General features: G+C 43.3%; 4 protein-coding genes across 22 annotated transcripts; all 4 read left to right on the top strand.

The window, feature by feature from the left end:
• LOC120675875 (protein SPEAR1-like) lies at positions 1 to 1,119 on the top strand. Its single transcript, XM_039957085.1, has 2 exons — positions 1 to 737; positions 829 to 1,119. The coding sequence occupies exons 1-2, from the start codon at positions 447 to 449 to the stop codon at positions 973 to 975; spliced, it is 438 nt and encodes a 145-aa protein (XP_039813019.1). The 5' UTR covers positions 1 to 446; the 3' UTR covers positions 976 to 1,119.
• Positions 1,120 to 2,934: 1,815 nt separating this feature from the next.
• LOC120676674 (casein kinase 1-like protein 4) lies at positions 2,935 to 13,349 on the top strand. 17 transcript variants are annotated; one of them, XR_005675932.1, is made up of 19 exons: positions 2,935 to 3,215; positions 3,341 to 3,381; positions 3,920 to 3,989; positions 4,080 to 4,228; positions 4,474 to 4,569; positions 4,656 to 4,726; positions 4,836 to 4,897; positions 4,979 to 5,042; positions 6,556 to 6,640; positions 6,723 to 6,849; positions 7,277 to 7,341; positions 7,899 to 7,953; positions 8,646 to 8,797; positions 9,217 to 9,419; positions 9,497 to 9,620; positions 9,986 to 10,100; positions 10,225 to 10,391; positions 10,485 to 12,563; positions 12,737 to 13,349. XR_005675932.1 is itself a non-coding variant. In XM_039958001.1 (15 exons), exons 1-14 carry the CDS (start codon positions 3,140 to 3,142, stop codon positions 9,406 to 9,408), a joined length of 1,305 nt encoding a protein of 434 aa, XP_039813935.1. In that variant the 5' UTR covers positions 2,935 to 3,139; the 3' UTR covers positions 9,409 to 9,419; positions 9,497 to 9,866. The 17 variants fall into 17 exon arrangements, 2 of the variants coding, with proteins under 2 accessions (XP_039813935.1, XP_039813936.1); XR_005675933.1 differs by lacking the exon at positions 12,737 to 13,349 and having other exon boundaries at positions 10,225 to 10,318; positions 10,485 to 10,896; XR_005675934.1 differs by lacking the exon at positions 12,737 to 13,349 and having other exon boundaries at positions 9,497 to 9,558; positions 10,485 to 10,839.
• Positions 13,350 to 14,339: 990 nt separating this feature from the next.
• LOC120676676 (VAN3-binding protein-like) lies at positions 14,340 to 16,805 on the top strand. 2 transcript variants are annotated; one of them, XM_039958003.1, is made up of 6 exons: positions 14,341 to 14,943; positions 15,110 to 15,394; positions 15,479 to 15,950; positions 16,031 to 16,230; positions 16,322 to 16,379; positions 16,478 to 16,805. In XM_039958003.1, the coding sequence occupies exons 2-6, from the start codon at positions 15,113 to 15,115 to the stop codon at positions 16,681 to 16,683; spliced, it is 1,218 nt and encodes a 405-aa protein (XP_039813937.1). In that variant the 5' UTR covers positions 14,341 to 14,943; positions 15,110 to 15,112; the 3' UTR covers positions 16,684 to 16,805. The 2 variants fall into 2 exon arrangements, with proteins under 2 accessions (XP_039813938.1, XP_039813937.1); XM_039958004.1 differs by having other exon boundaries at positions 14,340 to 15,394.
• Positions 16,806 to 17,249: 444 nt separating this feature from the next.
• Positions 17,250 to 23,161, top strand: LOC120676673 (activating signal cointegrator 1 complex subunit 1-like). Of its 2 annotated transcripts, XM_039957999.1 has the most exons (14): positions 17,250 to 17,628; positions 17,755 to 17,821; positions 18,222 to 18,363; positions 19,397 to 19,656; positions 19,778 to 19,815; positions 19,912 to 19,991; positions 20,101 to 20,168; positions 20,661 to 20,937; positions 21,244 to 21,356; positions 21,443 to 21,508; positions 21,971 to 22,061; positions 22,275 to 22,342; positions 22,548 to 22,585; positions 22,678 to 23,161. In XM_039957999.1, the coding sequence occupies exons 1-14, from the start codon at positions 17,600 to 17,602 to the stop codon at positions 22,862 to 22,864; spliced, it is 1,524 nt and encodes a 507-aa protein (XP_039813933.1). In that variant the 5' UTR covers positions 17,250 to 17,599; the 3' UTR covers positions 22,865 to 23,161. The 2 variants fall into 2 exon arrangements, with proteins under 2 accessions (XP_039813933.1, XP_039813934.1); XM_039958000.1 differs by lacking the exon at positions 17,755 to 17,821 and having other exon boundaries at positions 17,381 to 17,628.
• Positions 23,162 to 23,399: the final 238 nt, after the last annotated feature.

Here is a 23,399-nt window from a genome sequence, read left to right as displayed (position 1 = left end):
TTGTCGTCCTCCTCGTCGGAGCTGCTGTCAGGGACCAGCCATGCTAGCTAATCACCAGCTGAGGTTAGACATTTTTTTTAATAAAAGGACATGATACTAGTATCATATATAGATCGATGCAAGCAAGTCATCTACTGCCGATAGCATGCACATGCAGCGATCGGATCCTTCTTGGAAGCTGGGTGCTGGAGACGGCATGCATAGGAAACCGGGAGCCAGCAGATCGCCCTCAATCTTTCCCGGATCCCGTAGACCCGTACGTACAGCTAGCAAAGGCCAGCGCCAGATCTCCATCTCCTCTCCTAGGAGTAGCCAGTTTAGCAGCAGCAGCTGCTGCTGCCTTATTTTGCTATATATAACGTACACCACTCTCGCTATCTGCCGTTCAGATCAGATTGTTAACATACACATACACATACATCCACCTGCGGCCTGCTTGCTGGTTGATGGGCAGCAGCAGCTTCTTCCCGGCCGGCGGCGAGATGTGCACGGAGGGCAGCCGCCCGGCGGGGAGGCGCGGCGCCAAGAAGCAGGCGGCGACGGCGGACCACCACAAGGCCAACAGGCAGCCGCAGCGCGGACTGGGCGTCGCGCAGCTCGAGAAGATCCGCCTCCACAACCAGATGCTGGCCGCCTACCGCTCCGCCGCCGGAGGCCTGCACCCGGCCACGGCAGCGCAGCAGGCGCCCTTGGCCGCCGCCGGCGCCTCCTCGTCGTTCCAGCCATACCGCCTCACGGTACGCACGCGCACCTGATCGATCTGACAGACAGCGGCTACATCTCTCTTGATTATTGGCTGCCCGGGTCTGACATACGATGATCATTCAGAACTGCTTCGAGGAGACGGAGCGGGGCATCGTGAGACTGGGGCAGCCGCCGCAGCAGCAGCACTACTGGATGATGAGCAGCGCGAGCGAGGGGTCCAGGTCCAGCCACGGCAGCGCGGAGGAGCTCGACTTGGAGCTCAGATTGTAGCAGCTAGCTGCTGCCTTGCAGCGATTTAGGTAGTTCAATTTGCTCTGGGCATCGCATAGTTGGTCGGATGCTCATGGGCGAATGAAGAAGCATCATGCAGCAGCTAGCTATATATATATATATATATATATATATATATATATATATATATATATATATATATATATATATATATATATATATATATATATATATATATCGCCTTACCTGCAGCTAGCTATGTAAATTAAGAAACGTCACAGCATTTTAATTATATTTGGCACCACGAATAATCTCGCAGAAACCCTGCCTAGCTAGCTTTATTGGGGCTGGCAATATTCATAATTAAGATGCAGGTGTATGCAAGCATATCTTGACGATGTCTACTAGCTAGTCTTGCTTACCAGCTTGATCACTAAAGCTCACCAGCCATTTTGTAACTATCCTGGGACCAGTAACGTGGTCCATGGAAAGCTTAAAAAGGAGAGGGAACGATGAAAGTTGGTTGGTTGCATTGCATTGCATTCGGCGGAAATGTACATTTTTTCCTAAAAAACAAAACGAAACGAAACAAAACAAAATGCCCTGTTTCATTTCGTGTTTTGTGAAGCACAAGCATGGTAAGCAAAGTGTATGGATGGTAAAGGAACAAGAAGTTCACAGAGACTGGGGCCGCCGGGGCTAGGCCGAATTCGCAAGGCCCAGGCCCGTTTGTAAGTTGAAAGCCCACCGAGAGCGAGAATACTTCATTCATGTCCAAATCCTTTTTGTCTGTTCGGCTGATCCAATTTTAACTTGTCTCGGTTTATATCCTCTCATATCTATATATTCTATATAGATGGCACCCACTAACTATTTCTCTCTTCATGCAAGGTGTCCACATCATTCTCCACTAAGTGTCCCACTAACTTTCAACTACCTTATTAATTACAAAAAATATCCATGTCATCTCTATAATATGCAATACTTTTAATCTTTAATTAACTAAAGTAAAGTCATATACATACGCTATTTTTCATCACATATTCTTCTATAACGTGATCAAATATTCTATTGGTGTTTCTTCTATTAGCTTATCGATTTTTACGAGATTCAATAAACAAAAAAATGTCCATATCATCTCTACTATGTGCAATACTTTTAATCTTTAATCTATTAACGTAAAGTCATAGACATACTCTATTTTTGCAATACTTTTAATCATATTCATGTTTTCCTATTAATTACAAAAAATATCCATGTGATCTCTACGATATGCAATACTTTTAATCTTTTATCTAAGTCATATACATACGTTAATTTTTCATCACCTATTCTTCTATAATATGATCAAATATTTTATTGGAGCTCTTCTATTATCGTATAGATTTTTACCTGATTCAATAAACAAAAAACATCTCTACTATGTGCAATACTTTTTATTTTTTATCTATTAAGGTAAAGTCATATACATACGCTATTTTTTGTCATCACCTATTCTTCTATAATATGATCAAATATTCTATTGGTGTTTCTTCTATTAGCTTATCGATTTTTATCAAATCCGATAAAAAATAACATGAAAGTAAAATTCATTTCATCTATTTCTTTCAACATGCCAGCTATATATCCAAATCATATAGGAATTTATTATATCAGAAGTCACAGCACTATCCACGGATAGGACCATCTATTTATGTCTGCCACCAACTTTTTTTGTGAATGTTGCCATGCAATCACCTTAGTATATCTACTTTCGAATTTCACCAAAAAATTTTATTTAAGAAATCCCGCAGCAACGCGCGGGGTATCACCTAGTAATACTATTCATTCTAACAGCCGAGCGAATACTATTCACTGAATCAGCCGAACAGTCTCCTCATCTTATGCCCGGTGGTGGGGTAGGGTGATTCTGAGCAGCACACCGACACGACACGGAAGCGCACGCCGCTCCCGCGGGGCCCACCACCCCCGCCGCGCCGCGGTTGCCGCCAGAAAGCAGCAAAACCCCACCACCCGCGTGGCCCGCTGCAGCGGCGACGTCGCCGCCGAGCAAAACTGCAAGCAACCCGGAGGCGCGCGAGCCCCACGCCGCCCTCCCCTCCTCGTCGATTCTCGGCGTATCTATCCCCCAACATCGCAATTACACAGGAGAGGCATCCAACCAACCAATACCCCGCCCGGGAGCGATTTCGCCTCGCGCCGCATGGACCGCATCGTCGGCGGCAAGTTTCGGCTCGGACGGAAGATCGGCTGCGGCTCCTTCGGCGAGATCTACCTCGGTGAGCCGATTCCGCTCCCAATTCCGAATTCCCTCCCGCGTTTCACCGTTTGCTTAGTTAGGGATTATTACTGTGCCTGACCGCGCCGGTGCTGCTGCTGGTTTTGCCCCTCCCCCCTGTTTCAGCCACGCACATCGACACCTACGAGATCGTCGCCGTCAAGATTGTGAGTGCCCTTCCATTCTCTCCTCACCTGCTTTCTCTCCTATTCGTTTCCCTGCCGCGATTCAGTGGCTTGCTCTGACGTGTTGGCCTGCTGTTGAGCGGGGCCGTGGGAGGATTGATTTTCGTCGGGTGGATTTCGATGACTCAGTTGCTCCGTTCATGTGTCCCATCATGTTCCTACTAGTCTTCATGAACAGAACGGAGGATTATTTACACCCAAAAAAATGGAAACTGTGATTTGGGTTTAGAATGTCCAGCTCGCTTTAAGTTTTTGTTTAGTTTTTTTTTTGTGGAAGAAGTTTTTGTTTAGTTCTTATGCTGTCATCATAGTATTTGACTCATTTTCAACCTTCTGCTGGTTGTTGGCCATGATTCAGCTCTTTCATAGGCAAATGCTATGATTAGGACAGCAGGGCTGAGAGCCGCAAGTACAGCTAGTACTTGCGTGTTAAGTAATACCTTCCCCTGCGGCCTACTGCCTTGTTCTTTTTAAATTGGACGCACCGGAGAAACTAACCTTGCCAACCACCTCCCTACAGGAGAGCAGCAAGACGAAGCACCCCCAGTTGTTTTACGAGGCAAAGCTCTACAACACTCTCCAAGGAGGGAGTATGTGCTGTGTCATCCCACTCTGCATTAGCTTTCTTTTGAAGATAAGACATCATGAGCAGCTTACAGTGGAAATGTTCTGGAACCCAGGTGGCATTGCAAATGTCAAGTGGTGTGGTGTAGACGGGGAAGAAAATGTTCTCGTCATTGACCTGCTGGGACCAAGTTTGGAGGACCTCTTTGTCTATTGCGGCAGGAAATTCACACTCAAGACTGTCTTAATGCTGGCTGATCAGATGGTAATTATAAACTGGGCACCGCCTTTTCATTGCCTTAACGGCATCTTCTGCATGATATGTAGACCTTTGAAAAAATTTACCAATATTTTGGAATCTGCCTTCATGAGATTGTTTTCAATAATATGTCAGCAGACTATCAAACCTTGCTTCCATCTCATTGTTGATTATAAATACTTTGTTGACTAGTTCCACAAATCACCTCTCTTGGTTGCCTAGAGCAGCTTTTTGATAAATAATTGTGGCAGATTACAAGAATTGAGTTTATGCATTCCAAAGGGTACTTACACAGAGACATAAAACCTGACAACTTTCTGATGGGTCTTGGTCGGAAAGCAAATCAGGTACTGACTGTGATGTCATCCAAGTTCCCTATTAGGATGCCAGTGTACTGAAATGGCTTATCAATAACTCCGCCTGTGGTTATCAGGTATACATAATTGATTTTGGGCTTGCGAAAAGATACCGGGATTCTACAACGAACCGTCATATTCCTTACAGGTACTATTATATTTCTAAGAGCACATTTTATCTATTTTCCTTAACGTTTTAGGCATGTTGCTAATCTCGTTCATCTGTGAGCTTTGCTTACTAAGCCGCTTTTCTGTAGAGAAAATAAGAACTTGACTGGCACAGCACGCTATGCAAGTTGTAACACCCACCTTGGAATTGGTAAGTTGTAAAACTTTCTGAATACCTGTGTATCACCACCTCAATTCAATTTTGACAATTACTGTTGGATTTTATTGGCAGAACAAAGCCGCAGGGATGATTTGGAATCTCTAGGCTATGTCCTTTTGTATTTTCTCCGAGGAAGGTAAGTTTATCTTTTATGCTGTGAGGTAGCTCATGCTGTGGTGTTGCTTTTTTTTTTTGGAAGTATGTTAGACGGTGGGGTGCAATGTGGTGCGGTACCTGAGAAATGGGAACTGGAAAATGTTATTAGCCTGCTTTTACAACTAGCAACTTTGGCAACTTAATTTCATAAAACTGCATATCACTTTCAATAAAAATAGGTTAGCACTGACAATCAACAACAATTTGAGAAGGGCTGTGGTGTAGCAAGTGTATCTTCTAATAACTACCCTTAAAATATGGGAGTTACAGATTCTAATCTGAGGCACTTGTCCAAATGTTTTGCTTTTTGCAATATATTTATGCAAAGGAAAAAGTCTACATAACCCCCTCAACTATTGGACCTGGACTACTTAACCCCCGAAACTGCAAAACCAATTATTCTACCCCCTGAACTTTCCAAAACCGGCCAAATAACCCCCAAGGCGGTTTTGGAGGGTGGTTTTGTCTTTTTCTTTTTTATTTATTTCAGCTGAATCTTTGAAAAATCATAATAAATCACAGAAAAATCCAAAAAATTGAAAATCAAATTTTGTTGGACTCTACATGAGTAGATCTACATAGTGAACATATAATATGGTATGATTTAGTCCAAATTTTTTGTTGTAGATTTAGATCTATACTTTTTGCAATTAATGTAAATAATTCATATATGCAATTTTCATTGTCCAATTGTAGTGAAATTTTTATGGTGGAATAATTATTGTATGTTTGAACTTTAGTAAAAATTTCATACTCATTGGATTATGTATAATTTAGTTATAGATTTATTTAAATTTAACCAGCATGAATTCAAATAAATTTATAACAAAGGTATACATGATCCAATGAGTATGAAGTTTTTACTAGAGTTCAAGCATACAATAGTTAGCCACCATAAAAATTTCTCCACAATTGGACCATGGAAAATGCATCTAAGAATTATTCTATTTAATTACAGAAAAAACATATATCTAAATCTACAACAAAAAATTTGTATGAAAGCAAACCATATTATATGTTTACTGTGTGGATCTACTCATGTAGAGTCCAACAAAATTTGATTTTCAATTTTTGAATTTTTCTGTGATTTGTTATGATTTTTCAAAGATTCAGCTGAAATAAATAAAAAAGAAAAAGACAAAACCACCCTCCAAAACCGTCTTGGGGGTTATTTGGCCGGTTTTGGAAAGTTCAGGGGGTAAAATAACCGGTTTTATAGTTTGGGGGGTTAAGTAGTCCAGGTCCAATAGTTGAGGGGGTTATGTAGACTTTTTCCTTATGCAAATGCACATATTCCACTGAAGTTCTACTGCCAAGGTTACCGAATTGTTCACCTATGTGACACACCTGTAGGTACTAGAGCTTGATTTGCCCCTTCGTTTATGTTAGGTCCAAAATCAGCGCTTTCATACTTTCCAAGTGTCAACATCTTTGAGACCAAGTCATGATAAGTTGCTAACTCTAACTACTCTGTTATATATTGCTGTGTGTAGCCTTCCTTGGCAGGGACTAAAAGCTGCAACAAAGACACAGAAGTATGACAAGATATGTGAGAAAAAGATATCAACTCCTATCGAGGTTATCCCATAAACATACTAGACCTTTTTTTGTTATGCGTATGTCTGTATTTATTGCTGATAAAAAAAAAACCTGTGGTCAGGTCTTGTGCAAATCCTGTCCGGTCGAATTCGCATCTTACTTCCATTACTGCCATTCATTGACATTTGATCAGCGACCAGACTATGCATTTGTGAAGCGACTTTTTCGTGACTTGTTTACCCGCCAAGGTATTCCCTGATTAATAAGTAAAAAAAAACTCGGCCGGGTGGGGAAAGACCGCCCCACCGGTATTAGCTTAAGAAGAAGCCTCGGCTTCCCCGACCGAGAAAATCCCTGAACCCTGGCCCCGCCCTGACACTGGGAGACGTAACCCCTGGGAACTACCTGCCTGGGCCATGTAAGGGTCCTCAGGCCGACCTGGGTCGTCTCACAACCAGTGCTTTGGCACACGGGGCCAGCGAGGGGATTTTTTTACTCTCAGCCTGAAATTCGCTCCCACGGGGAGTCGAACTCAGGACCTGAGGGGTGCCGCCGGAGTGACTAACCAACTGGGCTAGCATCCTTTGGCATTAATAAGTAATACTATGCATGGTGTCTTTAAGTTTGTTATTCTCCTGTTGTTCTAGAACCAAAATTTTACTCACTTTTCAACAGGTTACGAATTTGATTATGTCTTTGACTGGACAGTTTTAAAATACAAACAAGGCCAAAAACAAAAGGTACAGCTGATTTCTTTCTGTGCGTCTTTTTTCTTTGGGGTGATGGGGCTGATGGTGACTATTGTTTATACCTCTATAAGGCTGCAACTTCAGTCATGTGCTTGTGCCGTTGTTTATAGTTATTCCATGTGGTTGACTCTGTTAGTTGCTATATGTCTTCTAGAATTGAATGTATTATGCAAAATCCTAAAACAATCCCTGAACCATCTTCTCGAACTAATAAAGCTCCAGTTATCTCTTGTTACAGTTGCACCATATATTTGTCTGTGGTGATGTTTTGTTAAGAGCAAGACTGTTTCTGGGTTAAATATAGCATTCACTTTTTAGACCCATATGTCTGCAACTCTGCTTTCTAAAACATGGACCTTAGTTTTGTTTGTGCCTGAAAAATCCAATTTTATATTGTGACGCACTTTCTTCTGCAGAAAAGGGTTTAGCCAATAATTTTATCTCTTAGGAAGCATTCCACAAAACCTTTGACGGCTCGTGACAGTTAATTTGGGTGATGATCCAAGTGCAACTATGATGGCTACTTAACAATTCTCTTCCATTTGCAGCGAAGTCCTGGGGTACCAGCTCGACCAATTCAAGAAGATGTACAGAAACAAGCAGGTAATAGAGCCTATGCACCTTTTGATACTCAGCTACATATTAGTACATGTGTGATCATCGTTTCATGGTGTGGATGGTGATTACTGAGATCAACAAAATATCTTACACAGAATTGTCTGTCATTTTATTTATTATTTCTGTATTGCTTGGGAGTAAGAGATGATTTGATGAGATAAATCAAATCTTGTAGTTTGGTTACTGTTTGGGTTGGTTATGTTATTGTTGCTGTATCCATAGGAGTGAGATGATTAAGATGACCGACCAAATTTTCATGTCTGTTCACTGTTTCAGTCTGTTATTAGGATTCAGACTTGATTGGTTCGATGGACTGGAAGGTTATCTTGTATTTTCTAGTTATTTTATTTATTTTTGCAGTGTATTATACTATTGGTAGATGATTGATGGGATAGACCATATCCCTTGATAGAACTCTATAGTTTCATTATTATTTTGTTGCAGTGTAGATTGAGCTTATTTGCTGATATATAGTTGGACAAGAGGCACTTTTGCCTTCTATGCCAAAAAAAAAATATATATATATATATATATATATATATATATATGTCATGGTTACATCTATATATGACATTTTATCTTTGGGATCCAACTTCTTCTACTATTACTTTTTAAAAATCTGGTTGCAGTACATCATATTTGCTAAAGTTTGGTCATAGTTTGATATGTATCGGTAGCTTTGTGGTTAACAGGTGTAAATGGTGTTTTTCATAGTGAAGCCCGGGAGCATGTAGAGACAAGCCATCCAACATGGCAAGCTGCAGAGTCTCAAGGCAAGCAGGCAACCGATAAAGATCAAAATTCCAGCATGCAGCATACTGTGAACCTTGTAAGATCTACAGATCAGTTTGACATGTCTACTTTCTTCCTGTGACCAATATCATCAAATGCATTTACTTTCCCAAGGTCCAATTCGTCTGCAGTACCTTTTTTGTTTCCTATTAACTGGTACTGGATAGGAACAAAAAGTTTGGGTCTGATTGATCTTCTTTTCTTGTTGGAGTTTCCTGTTCATTTTTTGTGCTGAATTAGCAACATGAGAGTGCAATTTGAGTTTGTCTCCCCTGAATTAGTGCCTTTATCATATATGGAAAAAATGGCAGTGCTTTATGATAACTCCGCTTGAGGAAAATGACTTTGCCCTCCTTGATCAACAGCTCGTTTCATGCTAACGATGGTTTCCTCCTATTATAACTTTGCTTCCTTCGGTAGTTCTATGATATCTAATAGGATGGTTGACCATTTCAGAGACAAGATGTGGATGATGGAAAAGCACAGCTGACATCTGTCGCACTTCCTAGTTCCCTGTGGAAAAATGATGGTGATTCAAGACAAAAAGGACAATTTGATGCCGTTCACCACAATCAGGGTTTTGTAAACATAACTGGCTCATCTAACAGCTGGCTTCCTACATTCAAGCACAATGCCCCCGCAAAGTGACAGTTAAACCTGTAAGATTAGTCCAATGATTGTATTTGTCTCTTGTTCTTACTTCTAACATCCTTAATGAATTCCTTTTCCTATATAGATCATGTCTGGTGGAGCAATGAGGAAATGCAAAGAGTTAGAGGAGACCCCTGTTCCTTCAAGGTGGTTCAGAGTCAAGTATCACACAGTCAATGTAGACTTGATGTTTAATTCGTGTTAGTGAGGTGACTACTGATGCATTTGATGATGATGATGCCTGCTAATTATGGAAAGGTTTGCTTGCTGTTGTGATGAATGCTTGGGCAGTCCAACTGCTTAAACATTTCATTGTCATAGTCCTGGATGCCTTGTAAATTAGTTACATGTTAATAGATGTATGGTTTGAGCATATTGCAAATAACGATGGTCTGGATTTATGCACATTTCTGCTGTCAATTAAATTGCACATGTTGGAAGTTGCAACATGATTATTTATTGAAGTTAACTATGTCATCTGAAATGTTTTAGCATTAGGTACTGCAGAGGCTCAACTGAACAGGGGATAGTGTTGGCACTCCCTCACACACACACAACACCCTCTTGCTTGCAGGTGGAGGAAGAAGATGAGAGGAAGAAGAAGGACTCAGGAAGAGCACACGAAATGGAGCTGCTTCAATCTTGTGAGCTGCATCTGCTCTCCTTTTTTATAGACACTCTTGGTCAAGGTGAGAATTTACAAGGCATGGCTCTATAGTACATTGCAGCCCCTACCTCCTACTGCTACAGCTATCTACTATTACAAGTCACTGCTGTCATATAGTAATATGCAGCTACTACTATATGCTACAGTCATCTGCCGCCCAAGTCAAAGGACCAGGCATGGCAAAGCACAGTAGCAGGAGCTCCCACTACTGCTCAAACATGATGACAAGCATGAGCATGGGTAATTATCTATAAGATAGTATGCCATTCTTAAGTTGAATCTGTCTACATTGGGGCCTCCGCATCTTTAGCAGGTGATGCACAATTGGTGAAAATTTATCTTCACGAATTTTACTCTACAAATGAAGTGCTATCTTGCTTATAGATGTGTTTTATATTTATTGCAGAATGATGCTTTCACGCCATGGGAACCAGCTATATATCTTCTGATGTCATCAGTTCGACGTGGAATCATTCAAGTGGCCAATTTTTTTAAAAAAGAAAGGTATGAAAGGAGGGGTAGTAAGTCGAGTCATGGAAGGTGCTACAGTTCTTACCAGTCTTGCTCTGGCAATGTTTCTGACACTACCCTTCTAGTGAAGGCTTTGGATAACTTGACTTTTGTTAAAGCGTCTAGTTTGATGGAATATATTTTTATCAGAACCAATAACTAATGTTTGATCATTGGAGGGACTTCCAGTCAGTTTGTTTGTCCTCTTTCACGTAAACATCTCCTGTAGTAAATAAGCTAATTTTTTTTTACATTCATCAAAATGTGGGGCCAAATATTTGCCACTATCATAACAGAACCTTCTACCATTCTTTCTGTTATATTGCTATTATCTTTTATCATTTCAAAGCTTTGGTGATCCTTTCCTACTCCATGGTCCAACAAACTCCACATTTTTTTTCCCGACGAACCAACGGGGGGCAAGGCGTCCACCTGAACTTGAATTCAATCGGAAGCTGCCGAAACAGCCAAGGTTTACAAGTGGTCACTTGTATTTTGGAGCAAGCGCCGGGCTCCAGGGGAGAGAAACAGTAGGGGGGGGAGGGGTTTGCTACTAAAGTTTATGTTACATCATTAAGAGAATTGCACCAGAGCAAAATCCGAGTCGAGTCGACACAGCGGGGAGCACGAAAGATCCAGAGCCGGAGGTGTGCACGCATCGACGCGATAATGCCGTCCACGTCGAGGGAGATGTTGTCGAAGATCATACGGTTCCTGGCTTTCCAGATGCACCAGAGGACGAGAAGAAGCGTGGTGTTGGTGGAGGGTTCATCCAAACCTGCAGTAGAGGCGAGAGAGGAGTGGATGGAGGGCAGGTCGGTTGGAACGAGGGGGTGAGGGAAGATCCGGTCCCAGAGACCGCGGAGGCAGGGGCACGTCACAAAGAGGTGCACAGCATCTTCAACCCAGGGGCAGAACGGGCAGATGTCAGTGTCGAGGCAACCATGGCGGTGCAGGCGTTCCTGCGTTCTGGTCCTCCCAAGGTGCAGTAGCCAGAAGGCAAACTGAACTTTGGACGGCGCGAAGTTGTTCCAGTTGGCGTCGGCGAGAGGCGGGGGCAGAGCCGCAGGCGCGGCACGGATCACCTCATAGACGAGACTGACGTGGAAGGACGACGAAGGCGAGGTCGTGACGAAGCGGTGGTCATGCCCGGGGGAGAGGGGTACCGTGGCAAGCGCGGCATCCAGGAGGGCGAGCTCGTGGCTGGCCACAGAGGAGAGTCGCGGAGGCCAGGCAAGGCCGCAAGCGCCAAGGGCCACCGCAGTTTTGACGCTGATAGTTGTATCCAAGCAGTGAGAGAAGAGCGCCGGGCGGGAGTCCTTGAGCACGCCGGCGGATGACCAAGAGTCAAACCAGAAGGAGGTGGACTCACCATCGGAGAGGATGACGGGCGTCATGCTCCTGTAGAGGGGGAGGAGTGACTTCATGGTGCGCCAGCATGGAGAGTCACCCGAGGCACGTCCGTCCCAATACCAGTAGCGGATCCAAGCGGCCCAAGGGTTGGGGTCGCCGGAGTAGAGCTTGTGTAGGTTCTTGAGGAGGAGGCTCTTGTTTTGTGTAGCGAGGTCCTTGACGCCGAGGCCGCCATCTTCCTTGGGGAGGCAGACTGTCTCCCAGGCAACCAGGCAGTCACCGCCGGTGGCTTTGGTGGCGCCTTTCCATGTCACCACATTTGCATCCTAACAAGGTCCAGTCGGTTTGTATGTGCACTCTTGCTTCAGTTGCACACTGCCTGATAGGTTCATCTGTTGACTTGATCATGTAAATTAAGATGTAACCTGGTTGAAAGCTGGGAGAGGCCACGAGGTATGTAATCTCCCAAAATTTTGAACTCTGCTGCTCTCTTACTGGATGGGCAGTTCTCCTGCGGTATTATCCATTACAGTTTTATCCCCCAAACCTTTGCTGATTTTTTTGGTGCAAGGTTATCATTTGAAATTTGTAAGGTTGGTGCTACCGGGCGCCAGAGATCACTGTATGTATATGTATACTGTTCCTCCATTTCCTTTACTACCAGTTATCTTTGTACCATGTCATGTTGTTTTTATAGTAAGTTGCATCCGTCTATGCGTATCCTTTCCTGGATTAAAAAATGCAGCTTTGTTGAACTTTCCTATGCTAATTAGTGTCCTCTGTATTGTACTTAAGGCATCAGTAAGGTTGCTTTGGTTGGGCACTGGGAGTTGGTGCCCCCAAAATTTAGGGACTTGTCGAGCGAACGAACAGCTGCTTCCACTACCGGGAAAGCGTCTTATCACATTGTAGCAGCACTTTGTTTCGCTGCACGAACGGCGATGATGAGGTGTTTGCTTTCTCAAGCATCTAGTGTTTCTTTTGGCATGCAGGAGGGGGGGTGGAGGAAGCAAAGCAAAACAAAGCTTGCCAATTGGTTGGGGTTATATTTTCTAGGGGAATCCAACAAAAAAAAACTATTAGGGAACAAGTTTTTGCCTTATGCCGCTTCATCTTGATGTCACTAAGCACTAATAAGGACAAGCTCGATATATATGTACATCATGATGCTGGTCACTAAGAAATACAGGAAAGAAGGGATGCAAAAGATCAAAGATGAATAAACCTTCTCGCATAATGTGTGGGATCATCAGCAAACATTATCACATAGAAATTAAGCAGGTGGGTGGTGGACTAGCACCGGCAGAGTACTCAATTTACTTCTGTTCGAGGAACTTTAGCTTGGTGCTTGGAATTGAGATTGTACCAGAATTATGAAAAAAGAAAACAATGTGCTCCTTGGTGCTTACTGCTTAGAATTGAGATGGTACCAGAAGATTTCATTCGAATGTACTGGCAAAATTGGAATAAAAAGTGATGTATCCTTTGTTCTCCGAGATTAATCGACCTTCGTCTTACCAGCTATGGTAATAAGGGGGCAACTACATTTGATTTCAACTTTTTTTAGAATAAAAAACAACAGAATGAAGGAGAACAATTTTTCTTGCACGATTATATCAGTTCTTTACAAGGTTGATCCTCAGATTCGTGTCTCAGAAATGCACGATGGGCTATTGTGTAACTTCAAAACTGGGTCACCAAAGGAGCTTGCAAAAATTCTTCGCACGAGCTACGGGAAACACGGATTGCAGGTTGCATCATTCTCTCCAACATGAAAAGGGGGAAACCCTGAATCATTGTCTTTCCGTAAGCACCCAATCATACGCACCATTAAAGCTGACAGAGGAGAGATAAGCCCCGTCAGGATATCTCGTGAAGATGCGAAAGAGAGTCGCTTTAATCACCAGCTTCATCAGGATGAGAATGCTAATGACAAGGCATATTCCCTTGCTGTTGGTTTCCTGTGATTCAATTTGCTCACAAGTTGATGCCAAAACACTTTCTCTCTCTCTCTCTCTCTCTCTCTCTCTCTCTCTCTCTCTCTCTCTCTCTCTCTCTCTCTCTCTCTCACAAGTACTTCTAGATACCATGCAGACATGCACTTAGCTCGATGTCCTGGGCAGTAGTAGTGCACTTTATTTTGTTGCTGACCAAATGATTCAGATCACGCGCACGTAACCACATCATCACCCAATTACATACATTACATAGTATATGATCAACACTACAAATTATCTCGCATCTAATGATCACGCTCTGCCTGAAAATTGAAGACCAACAAATCCATGTTTCTCTTCCTCTGTTCTGTTCCTCGTTCAGAATGATGTTCAGCTCATGGGTTCAGTCTTCAGTCTTTCAGATGCCAACACAACAAACGCCTGCAGAATCAAACAGGTTTTGGTAGTTATGTCACTGTCAGAGAGTTTTCACCTCTCTACTGAACCTGTAAAAGTGAAACAAGGCTCAGCCTTCCTAAATCCAAAGGCACGCAGCAGACTCCATAGGCTCCACGGACGGAAGTGCACGGCACATAAAGATGCTGCCCACTACGCCGTTTCACTTTGAAAAGCGAATTTTGAGCTCTTTTTATGGGAGGCCTTGGGAATGAAAGAAATGGCATTTGATTAGACTTGAGTGGAATAGCAAATGGATGCTGAAAATTATTGTTTTATTGATGATTTGGGTGGAAGAACTGTGCAGATAAATAGGCATTAGCTGCAGAAAGCCAGGATGTAACTGTAGAAGAATATAGAATTAGCTCGCACCTGCAGACTGCTAGATGCAACATAAGTTAGCAGCACTGCCTACCTTGTCTCTTCCTAAACTCCATATATAGGACAAAACCTGACAGCAACTTCCTCCTCCATGGTGCTCTGTACTTGCCTTCAACTGATTCCTCTGACAGGAGAAGAGTCCATGTCATTGAGCCCCATCCTAGCATCAAACAAGAATCTCAGATTCTCAGTCTACAGGATCCCTCTCTGACATCCTCTTAAGCGTGTGTACGTGCTAACATTCATCTAACACTCCTCTGACATCCTTCTTGCTTTGCTGGTTGCTACTGTAAAGCTATAACCATTTGACTGAGACAAACCTAACATGTAGTTTGTACATGCAAATTCAGTTATTTAAATCAGCGATTCAGCACCAACCTTCGATTCTTGACAGGCGATGGAGCAATGCACTGACCACAATGCGCAGCTTCCGAGGCTGGAGGGCATCGAGGAAGAAGGCAGCCCGGCCGACAAGTGGGCTCCGACGTCGGTCCGAGCACCTGAGACCCCGACGGAGACGATGGAGTTCCTAGCAAGGTCCTGGAGCCTGTCAGCAGCGGAGATCTCCAAGGCCCTCAAGGTTCTCAGCTGCGGCAAGGCCGCTTCCGATTCTCCTGCCGCCGTCGCTACGACGGAGCAGAGGCCAACACCACCACTTGACAGCGATCACCGCCGTCAGGTAACGGCCAGATATCCGATGAAATGATCGGCGATCTTGCACGGACGTGAACATGATCTTCTTATATGTGGATGTCTGCTGCAGAGAGCAGACGCGGCGGCGCAGGCCGGTGAAGCCGGCGGCGCGATGAGCCCGCCCGTCTCTCCCAGGGCCAACCTGGACGTCAAGGTGCAGCTGCTTCGTGGCGCCGCGGGGAGGGGGAAGACGGTGGGCGCGTGGATCAAGGAGCAGCGGGAGAAGAAGCGCGCCGAGGCCCGGTCCCGCAACGCGCAGGCGTACGCGGCGACGTCCGTGGCTGGGGTGGCCGCGGCGGTCGCGGCGCTGGTGGCCGGCGCGGTCTTCTCGTCGCCCCCGCCGGAGCAGCGGCCAAAGAATGGGGGCGCCACCAAGACCGCGGCGGCCGTGGCGTCCGCGGCCGCGCTGGTGGCGTCGCACTGCGTGGAGATGGCGCAGGCGATCGGCGCCAGCCACGACCAGATCCTGGCCGCCATCCACTCGGCCGTGAACGCGCAGACCAGCGGCGACGTCATGGCGCTCACCGCCGGCGCGGCAACGGGTAGGCACGACGACCTGAGAAACTGAACTTGGAATTGCAGAGACATCCCACATCAGAAACGATGGCATCACTGCTTGCAGCTTTACGCGGGGCTGCGATGCTGCGGGCGAGGCTCCACAAGGAGATCCAGGCGACGGCTTTGCCCGGCGACGGCAAGGAGCCGGAGAGAGACATCTCGCCGCTGGTCTTCGTGTCCAGGGGCGGCGAGCTTCTCAAACGCACCAGGCAGGGCATCCTCCACTGGAAGCTTGTCACCGTGTACATCAACTCCAGCTTCCAGGTAGTACGAACATAACACTTTGCCAATTGCCCCCATGGATCGATCAATGGATGCTGATGCTGACCGAACACGACCTGATTTTTTTTTCCAGGTGATTCTCAAGATGCAGAGTGCGCATATGGCTGGCACATTCATCAAAACAAAGAAGTGTAAGATTAGAAACATTTAGCAGATTTATCTGTCACTCTTTAACATGTATCTATCCAACTCACTGTCAAGTCTCCGTCTCAATGACGCTGCATTCCAGGTGTGGTCCTCGATGTTTGCTCTGAGATACCGGCATGGGCAGGCAGGGAGCTCGAGGATGGAAGCCATAAGAGAGGATACTTCGGGATCAGGACGGTGGAAAGGGTGATCGAGTTCGAGTGCAGGAACAAGTATGATCAGCACAAGTGGGTTCAGGGCATCACGGAGATTCTAGTCCGCCGTGATAGCATGAACAACGCCTTGTAAATATCCATCGACAATGCAAGGCACCATCGTGGGGTTGTGAGAACTGAGAACCGTTTGTGTTGTAAATTTGGCTGCTAATTGCAGAAATTGGAACTTCAATTTAGTCTGACAAAGCCAAGAAATCTGGACGGCCTTCTTCTTCTCCTTCATCTACGGAGAAAATCACTAGGTTTCATCTGGAATTCAATCTTTAAAGAAGTCTACGTAATCCAAGTATGCGGTCGGAGTCGTCGGACTACACCCCCAAACTAAAAAACAAAAAGGATATTTAACTTCTCTATAACTTCAGAAAACTGTTTACTTAACTCTGGCTGGATTTGCATAGCGGTTTTAGCCACGTGGAGCCGGACAAAAATACTGATATGAACTTGTGGCATGTGGGACCCGCTTGTAAGAGAGATGCCTTTCTCTCTTCCTCCACTAAAGTGGTTTAGCAAATAGTTTTGTGAAGCTAGAAATGTTAAATATCCGTTTTTTAGTTTGAGGAGTGATGCAATCCGATCGTAATAGTTGGAGGCTTTTGAAGACTCCTTCATTCAACGTTGCATACGGAGAAGATCCCAAGTTTCTAACTCAAAATTTCTCCAACTATAGCTTCTGCCACCCGGCCATCGCTGATTCCGGGAGAAGAAAAATTTTATATCCAGTATTTTAAAAAAGACTCCTAGTTATTTGGCAAATAATAGTTTCCATGCCGGCGCCGGAGCAGCCAACAAGCACCTGCCGCCGTGGCGACCTCTGCTCGCACCGGTCTATCTTCGAAGGACCCAATCTCTCACCCTCCTAGCCGCGTGCACCGGTTAACCGGAGTAGCAGCACATCACCGCGCCCGATCCAACCGCGTGCCCGTCCGCCCGTATCAATCTCGCCCAAATCTTTCATTTCACGGCTCGACGCCTCCCATCCCATCCCATCCATGTTCGCCTGCAGGTCTCTGCTCGCAAGGTACGCCCCCTCCCCGACGCATTCTTGTTAGTTGTTCCCTCCAGTACTACGGGCCAAAGCTTAAATCACCTTCAGTTAGAATCTCCCCGGTTTGATTTCTCTCTTCTTTTTTTTGTTCTGCGTTAGGGCTAGTCAGCTTACTCGGCCTCTAATTCCATGCGCCGCCGGTCCGCCGCTTCGTTACTTCCACCAGGTTAATCGCTCTGCTTCCAATTTCTTTTCTTTTTAATTTCTATACCGGATTTGTACTGGCGATGTCTCACTGACACTCGTCATGGCGCTAATCTGCTGATCCGAGCAGACAGTGGCGATTTCACTGCTGCCAGACTGTTTACTTGGGGTTGGGTTGGCAGTGGATTTGTTGGGCATGCCAGTTTAAGTAGCAGAACTATGAGTGCCTACCTACACAACAAGTCAACAACCACCTGAAAATCTTCCGTCTCTGCCCTGGATTGTTCTAGCACCTCACCTTTTCCTTTGGTGGTTTATATGCTCTGGCCACAAGTTCTCGTTCCTCATTTTTCTCACTTCATGCTTCAGAACTATATCCAACAATGTGGTGTTTCACTAAATTAGTTCTTTGTACATTGCAGGGATCAGTAGGTCAAAATAAGTTGGCCTCATTTGTGATGGAAGGGGCACATGGAGGATCAGGTAATCTGGCAAAACACAAGAAAAGAAAGTCACCGGTGCAGAAATGGAGACCAATCTCAACTGAAGCAGTTCCCCAGAAAGGTGCGAGTGCCCCATCTGCAATCTGCATTCCTTTTTGCACCTTGACAAAAGATCACCATAATTCATAAATGCATAACATTTCTTCAAATAAAATTGTCGAATGCGTTGTGCATTTCAACCTTGCTGAGTCCTAATTCTGATCTTTTGGAGATACTTAACCTTTTCCAACACACTCGTATTAATATCTCTATTAAGTGTTAAATATTTCCTTATGTCCCTTTTGATAATACTGAGCTTAAATTATGTAACTTCGGAAGCTGCATTCTTAGGATTTCCTATATCTGGGAAGGGCATGAATAGTTTACAGAATTGGAGGGTTCACCTTGAGAAAAGAAAAATCAAGACCAAGAGTAAATGTGTAGTAGTTAAAACAAGAAAGACCATAGAGTGCAGGAACCAGTTAAAATTTGTGATACTGCCATATTGGGCATTGGTGATAGGGTAGATAAATGTTTAAGTCTATCTGGATTTGGTAGGAATCCAGGAAATTCTGTTCTTGAAAGTTGAAAGGATGCTTTCTCATCTTAAAATGATATCCGTAATTATTCAGACTAAGTAATTTCCTAGATTGTTGGTACTTTTTTAAGCTATTGAGGATACAGATTAAGTTAATAAAATTAATATGAAGTAATATCACATAAGTGGTTTTACCGTTTTAGCAAATTAATGCAATTCTTGAATAACATTGCTTACCTGCTAGTCTGAAGTGATACTATTTACTTTCAATGTACTCAACATCCATGGCTTTCTGTTATGAGCATCGCCTTTAAGATCCCAATCCATTGGCAATGCTCCTAACCGTTCTTTCTGATAAGCGATAAGTAATTGTTGTTGGTGCATACAACTTCAAAAGTAGTTTTGAAAGCTAATTTCCCTTGTTACTGAAGATGGCACCTTTCTTATAGCCCTTTTTTCCCCTTATAACCTATCATCAATTTCTTGTATAACTTTGGTTCCTGTCCCTTTTAACCTTCTAGTGTGTGTAGTACATTTGTGCCATTTCTGAACTATCTTATAATACCACATGATGCAGATGATGTTAATGAGACATCAAGTTCTGGAAGCAGACAAGTTGTAGAAGATTGCATAACTTCTAGTGATAATTTGGTGTTGGACGGAGCTAATAATGTTGTTATTGAAGTTACCACCAACAATGCATCATTGTCAAAAAATAATTTAAGTTTGGACTCCAGTTCAACTAAAGTAGTTATAGAAGACAATTTGGAGGTATCAGGCTTTAATAAGGATCTTGATGGGTCCAATTTCTCTGAGACATATTCCTCCTCTATTCAGGTATGTCATTCAGATGCGTTTAAGTAACCTGATTTTTTCACTAACCACTTTAAGTTTTTTTTTTCTCTACCTGCTTTACTGTGTCTGAACAGTATTAATAGATTCACTCGTTCTGTTTCAGGTAGATGTTCCTTTGATGCACTTTGTGAAGGGAAAAGGGTATTGATCTCTTGATCTGTTTCACATATGTACCCTTCATTACGGATAATTCTTGGACTTCATTTATGATCTTAATTTTCATTCTTTGGTATGTAGTGGGTCTATGCAGAAGAAGATTGAAGAGGATACTGGAGTGAAAATTATCTTCCCATCATCAAGGGATGAGACTTCTGTTGGTATATATATGCTCATGCTTCTATCAAAATTGGTTTGGTATAATAAGCTTCTAGGTATTTCCTGATCTAACTGAAGGTACTATATAATGATTCATGGAATATTTTTCAGTCCTCGAAGGTACAAGTTCTGAAAGTATTAGAAAAGCATCGCAGATGATTGCAAATGTTCTTGAAGAGGTAGGTATCCAATGTACTACTTCAGTAGATGGTTAGCATATGTTTACATTGCTCATTGAATCATTCGACATGTTAATTTATCTCTTTTACGATAATGAGGAGAATAGTAATGTGCTATGTTTGGTTTCAAATGTGATTTTTTTATATCCTTGTTCTTATCCATACTGTCCATCATTAAGTATAGAATCTTAATTACCAATGCTTAGTGTGAAACTAGCACGGCTTTGTACATGTGTTGCAGAATTGTTAGTGCCAATTATCAAACGCATCACATAGTGAATTATCAAACCAACTTGAAATTGCTTACTGTGCACTAGCTGTTATTTCATAATGGCATCCTGCTCATTTGTGCATGTGCGGTTGTCAAAAGATACTGTCCTTGGTGGAATTTGAATAAAGTTTTACTTGCTGCAGTCTGCAACTGCTTGTTTTCTCATTTCCTGATCTTGTTTATTTATTGGGTCATCATAATTACTCTGTGCTTCTCCTCAGGCTGTCCAAAGTCGGATGCTGGACTACTCCCATTTCATATCACTTCCATTGGCTATCCACCCCGATCTTGTTGACAAGCTCAACTACTTCCAGAGCTCAATACTTGGGTCTTCTGCTTCTAATGAAGAAAGTGATAAAGATGAGAGCCGAAGTGAAGGTTCTATTGATGAAATGGATCATGACCACAAGCAAGGAGATAGCTCAAGTGTTTCCATCAATCTTCAAGTTCAAGAAAAGTCTGTTGAAGTGAACATTGATAGTAAAGGCTCCCGATCAGGTTTAAAAGCTTTTCTAGTTTATATAATTTCCTTGCATTCCTTGTTGAAGTTATTCCTAGAGTTAATACCGACAACTTTGCTATGAAACTTTGATGCTTTTATGTAATGGCGTGTTGTCTCTACCTAAAAGATGCTTGTTTCAGATGTCCTATGAGCACAAAGCTTTACCTCAAACGGAATCTCTAGAAATTTTTCTGACCTTGTTATTAGCATTTTAAAAATAATTAATCCTGTTCTATGTATTTCCATGTTACAATTTTTTGTTCCCTTCAGGCTTTGAGTTAGTTCTTATTTGTCGCCTGTAGATTTTGGCATTGACAAGTCAATATTTATCAAACCCAAAACATTTCACCTTACTGTTGTTATGTTGAAGTTGTGGAACAAGGATCGCATAGCTAAGGCTTCGGATGTGCTCCAGGTACTGCGATGATTCACTGAACCACCGTAAGGAATGTATAGCTGGCCAAACAATAAGAAATTTAACACACTATTTCCTGGATGCAGTCGATATCTATCCAAGTAAATGAAGCTTTGGAAAACCGACCTATCTCCATACAGCTTAGAGGTCTGGTGAGTCTCCTTTGGATCTGAAAGTATATGATTCTTGAATATTCAGGTTATCAGCACTCCTAACTTATTTATACATGAATGTTTGGAACGAAAAAAAGAGACTCAAGAATCTGAGCCAAATACCAAGGGGACATTTGTTGCTTGCCTTCTAGTCTTTACCACAGCTTTTGTGATCATTTAAAGTTCCAATTAAAATCAGACATGCATGACAAACTCTCGTGTTATCAGCACTGGAAGCTTATTTATTCATAACTGGAAGAATAAAATTTGAGTTGAGAATCGGAGCCAAAGAACAGCGCATTAATATCTGGACACCTTTTCACAGCTCACGGTATTCTCTTTCAGTTTTGCCAAAGGGAAATTTGATGTCAGAGTGCTATGATACTTGCCCTTAGTTCAAGATATTTTTTGTAGTTTTTCCACAGCCTTAATGTGACGATTCAAAGTTTCACTGAAATTCAGACATGCATGAAAGGCTCTCCAGCTAAGGCCCGGGTTGTATATGCTCCAGTGTTGGAAGTTGGTGGGGAAGGACGCCTAGCACGTGCTTGCAGTATCCTTTGGATCTTCTGATGAAGTGATTACTATTTAAGCAGTGTCTATTTACTGTTAATCATTTAGATTTTTGTAAGAAGCAATCTGCGGGTTTACTATTAGATGGCATTGTCTGTATTTCTTTCTTTTCTTTTTACTTTATTGCTATGAACTATGATCAATCAAACGATCTTATGCGTATGTTTCTCTTGACTAACTTGCACTTTATCAGAAGTCATAATTGATGCTTTTGTCAAGTCAGGTCTAGTTCTCGAAAGGGATGCGAGACAAGAATTGAAGGTGTGTAATTAGATGGTTAAGTAGTTTCATTTTGTTCTTCGGATTTGCAGTTTTGGCAATGTATAGTACTTGGCAGTACATATATATTACCTTTTTTTTGGTATGCACCATATAATGGATTTTCATACTTAAACTGAATATACCACTATACAGTATGGCTCTTTTTTGTTGAGTTGATAATAGTCTTGTCCCTTTGCTATTGCAGTTGCACGCAACCATAATGAACGTGCGGCACAGAAAGAGGTGAAAGCAAAAACCTTTTGTGCTGCACCTTGGACCTCGGTAATGCAGTAGCATTCACTTGCATTATTGTGTCTGTCTTGTTCTGACTGCAGCAAGAAACGGAACCAGTGGAACGATTCTTTTGACGCCCGGGATATATTCAGGAAATACGGGAAAGAGGAGTGGGGCGAATACCACATTCCTGAGGTCCACCTTTCACAGAGATTCAAATTTGACGAAAGCGGGTACTACCATTGCTGCTCGTCAATCCCCTTGCCTGCGGAGATGCGGGCAGAGTGAGGCCTGCAGTTCAGCCTGTTGTTGTAAAAGTACACACTGAATTGTAGGAATCCCTGATAAGGTCCTCCTTTTTTTTTACTTTGTTATAAGGCAATGGCCATGTAGGACCTTAGTTTTGGTGGATTTACTGTTTTGAATCATGGCATGGTAGTGGGGGTCGCTCCTACCTGTAGAGGGAGGTGGTGGATCTGTCATCTGTTGGGTGTTTGTTGACATTGTTTTTTATGTGGCCCATCATCCCATGTGCAACGAGAGCCCACACAGGCAGCAGGGTTGCTGTGTGCATTTCGTCTCCAACGGAGGGTTGAGCTTTTCGTCATGTGCTTCAGTTTGTCTCCCTGGTGGTCTACTACTCACTCGCACTACTACCTTGCAAGGGCATTCTTCTTGGTATGATGTGTCCTGGTCAGTAGTGGTTGCTTGCTGGTGATAACTGTTGGAGTATATTGAGCCCATGTGTATAGAGGCCCACCTAGAGGTCCATGTATAGATTCTATATATACCCACCCATCTAGGGTTTGAGGAATACAACAAT

Source organism: Panicum virgatum, chromosome 5N (genome assembly GCF_016808335.1).
Source record: "Panicum virgatum strain AP13 chromosome 5N, P.virgatum_v5, whole genome shotgun sequence".
NCBI classification, from domain to species: domain Eukaryota; kingdom Viridiplantae; phylum Streptophyta; class Magnoliopsida; order Poales; family Poaceae; genus Panicum; species Panicum virgatum.
This window is presented reverse-complemented; position numbering and strand designations above follow the sequence as displayed.

What these genes read in the sequence shown, in the direction of transcription:
- LOC120676676 (XM_039958004.1), top strand. Translation starts at nt 15,113, where the DNA reads ATGGAGCAATGCACTGACCACAATGCGCAGCTTCCGAGGCTGGAGGGC. An exon ending in ACAGCGATCACCGCCGTCAG is followed by an intron (nt 15,395 to 15,478) that starts GTAACGGCCAGA and finishes TGTCTGCTGCAG; the next exon opens with AGAGCAGACGCGGCGGCGCA. An exon ending in ACATCAACTCCAGCTTCCAG is followed by an intron (nt 16,231 to 16,321) that starts GTAGTACGAACA and finishes TTTTTTTTCCAG; the next exon opens with GTGATTCTCAAGATGCAGAG.
- LOC120676674 (XM_039958001.1), top strand. Translation starts at nt 3,140, where the DNA reads ATGGACCGCATCGTCGGCGGCAAGTTTCGGCTCGGACGGAAGATCGGC. An exon ending in AACCGTCATATTCCTTACAG is followed by an intron (nt 4,727 to 4,835) that starts GTACTATTATAT and finishes GCTTTTCTGTAG; the next exon opens with AGAAAATAAGAACTTGACTG. An exon ending in AACAAGGCCAAAAACAAAAG is followed by an intron (nt 7,342 to 7,898) that starts GTACAGCTGATT and finishes TTCCATTTGCAG; the next exon opens with CGAAGTCCTGGGGTACCAGC.
- LOC120675875 (XM_039957085.1), top strand. Translation starts at nt 447, where the DNA reads ATGGGCAGCAGCAGCTTCTTCCCGGCCGGCGGCGAGATGTGCACGGAG. An exon ending in TCCAGCCATACCGCCTCACG is followed by an intron (nt 738 to 828) that starts GTACGCACGCGC and finishes ATGATCATTCAG; the next exon opens with AACTGCTTCGAGGAGACGGA.
- LOC120676673 (XM_039957999.1), top strand. Translation starts at nt 17,600, where the DNA reads ATGTTCGCCTGCAGGTCTCTGCTCGCAAG. An exon ending in TGAAGCAGTTCCCCAGAAAG is followed by an intron (nt 18,364 to 19,396) that starts GTGCGAGTGCCC and finishes CACATGATGCAG; the next exon opens with ATGATGTTAATGAGACATCA. An exon ending in AGGCTTCGGATGTGCTCCAG is followed by an intron (nt 21,357 to 21,442) that starts GTACTGCGATGA and finishes TCCTGGATGCAG; the next exon opens with TCGATATCTATCCAAGTAAA.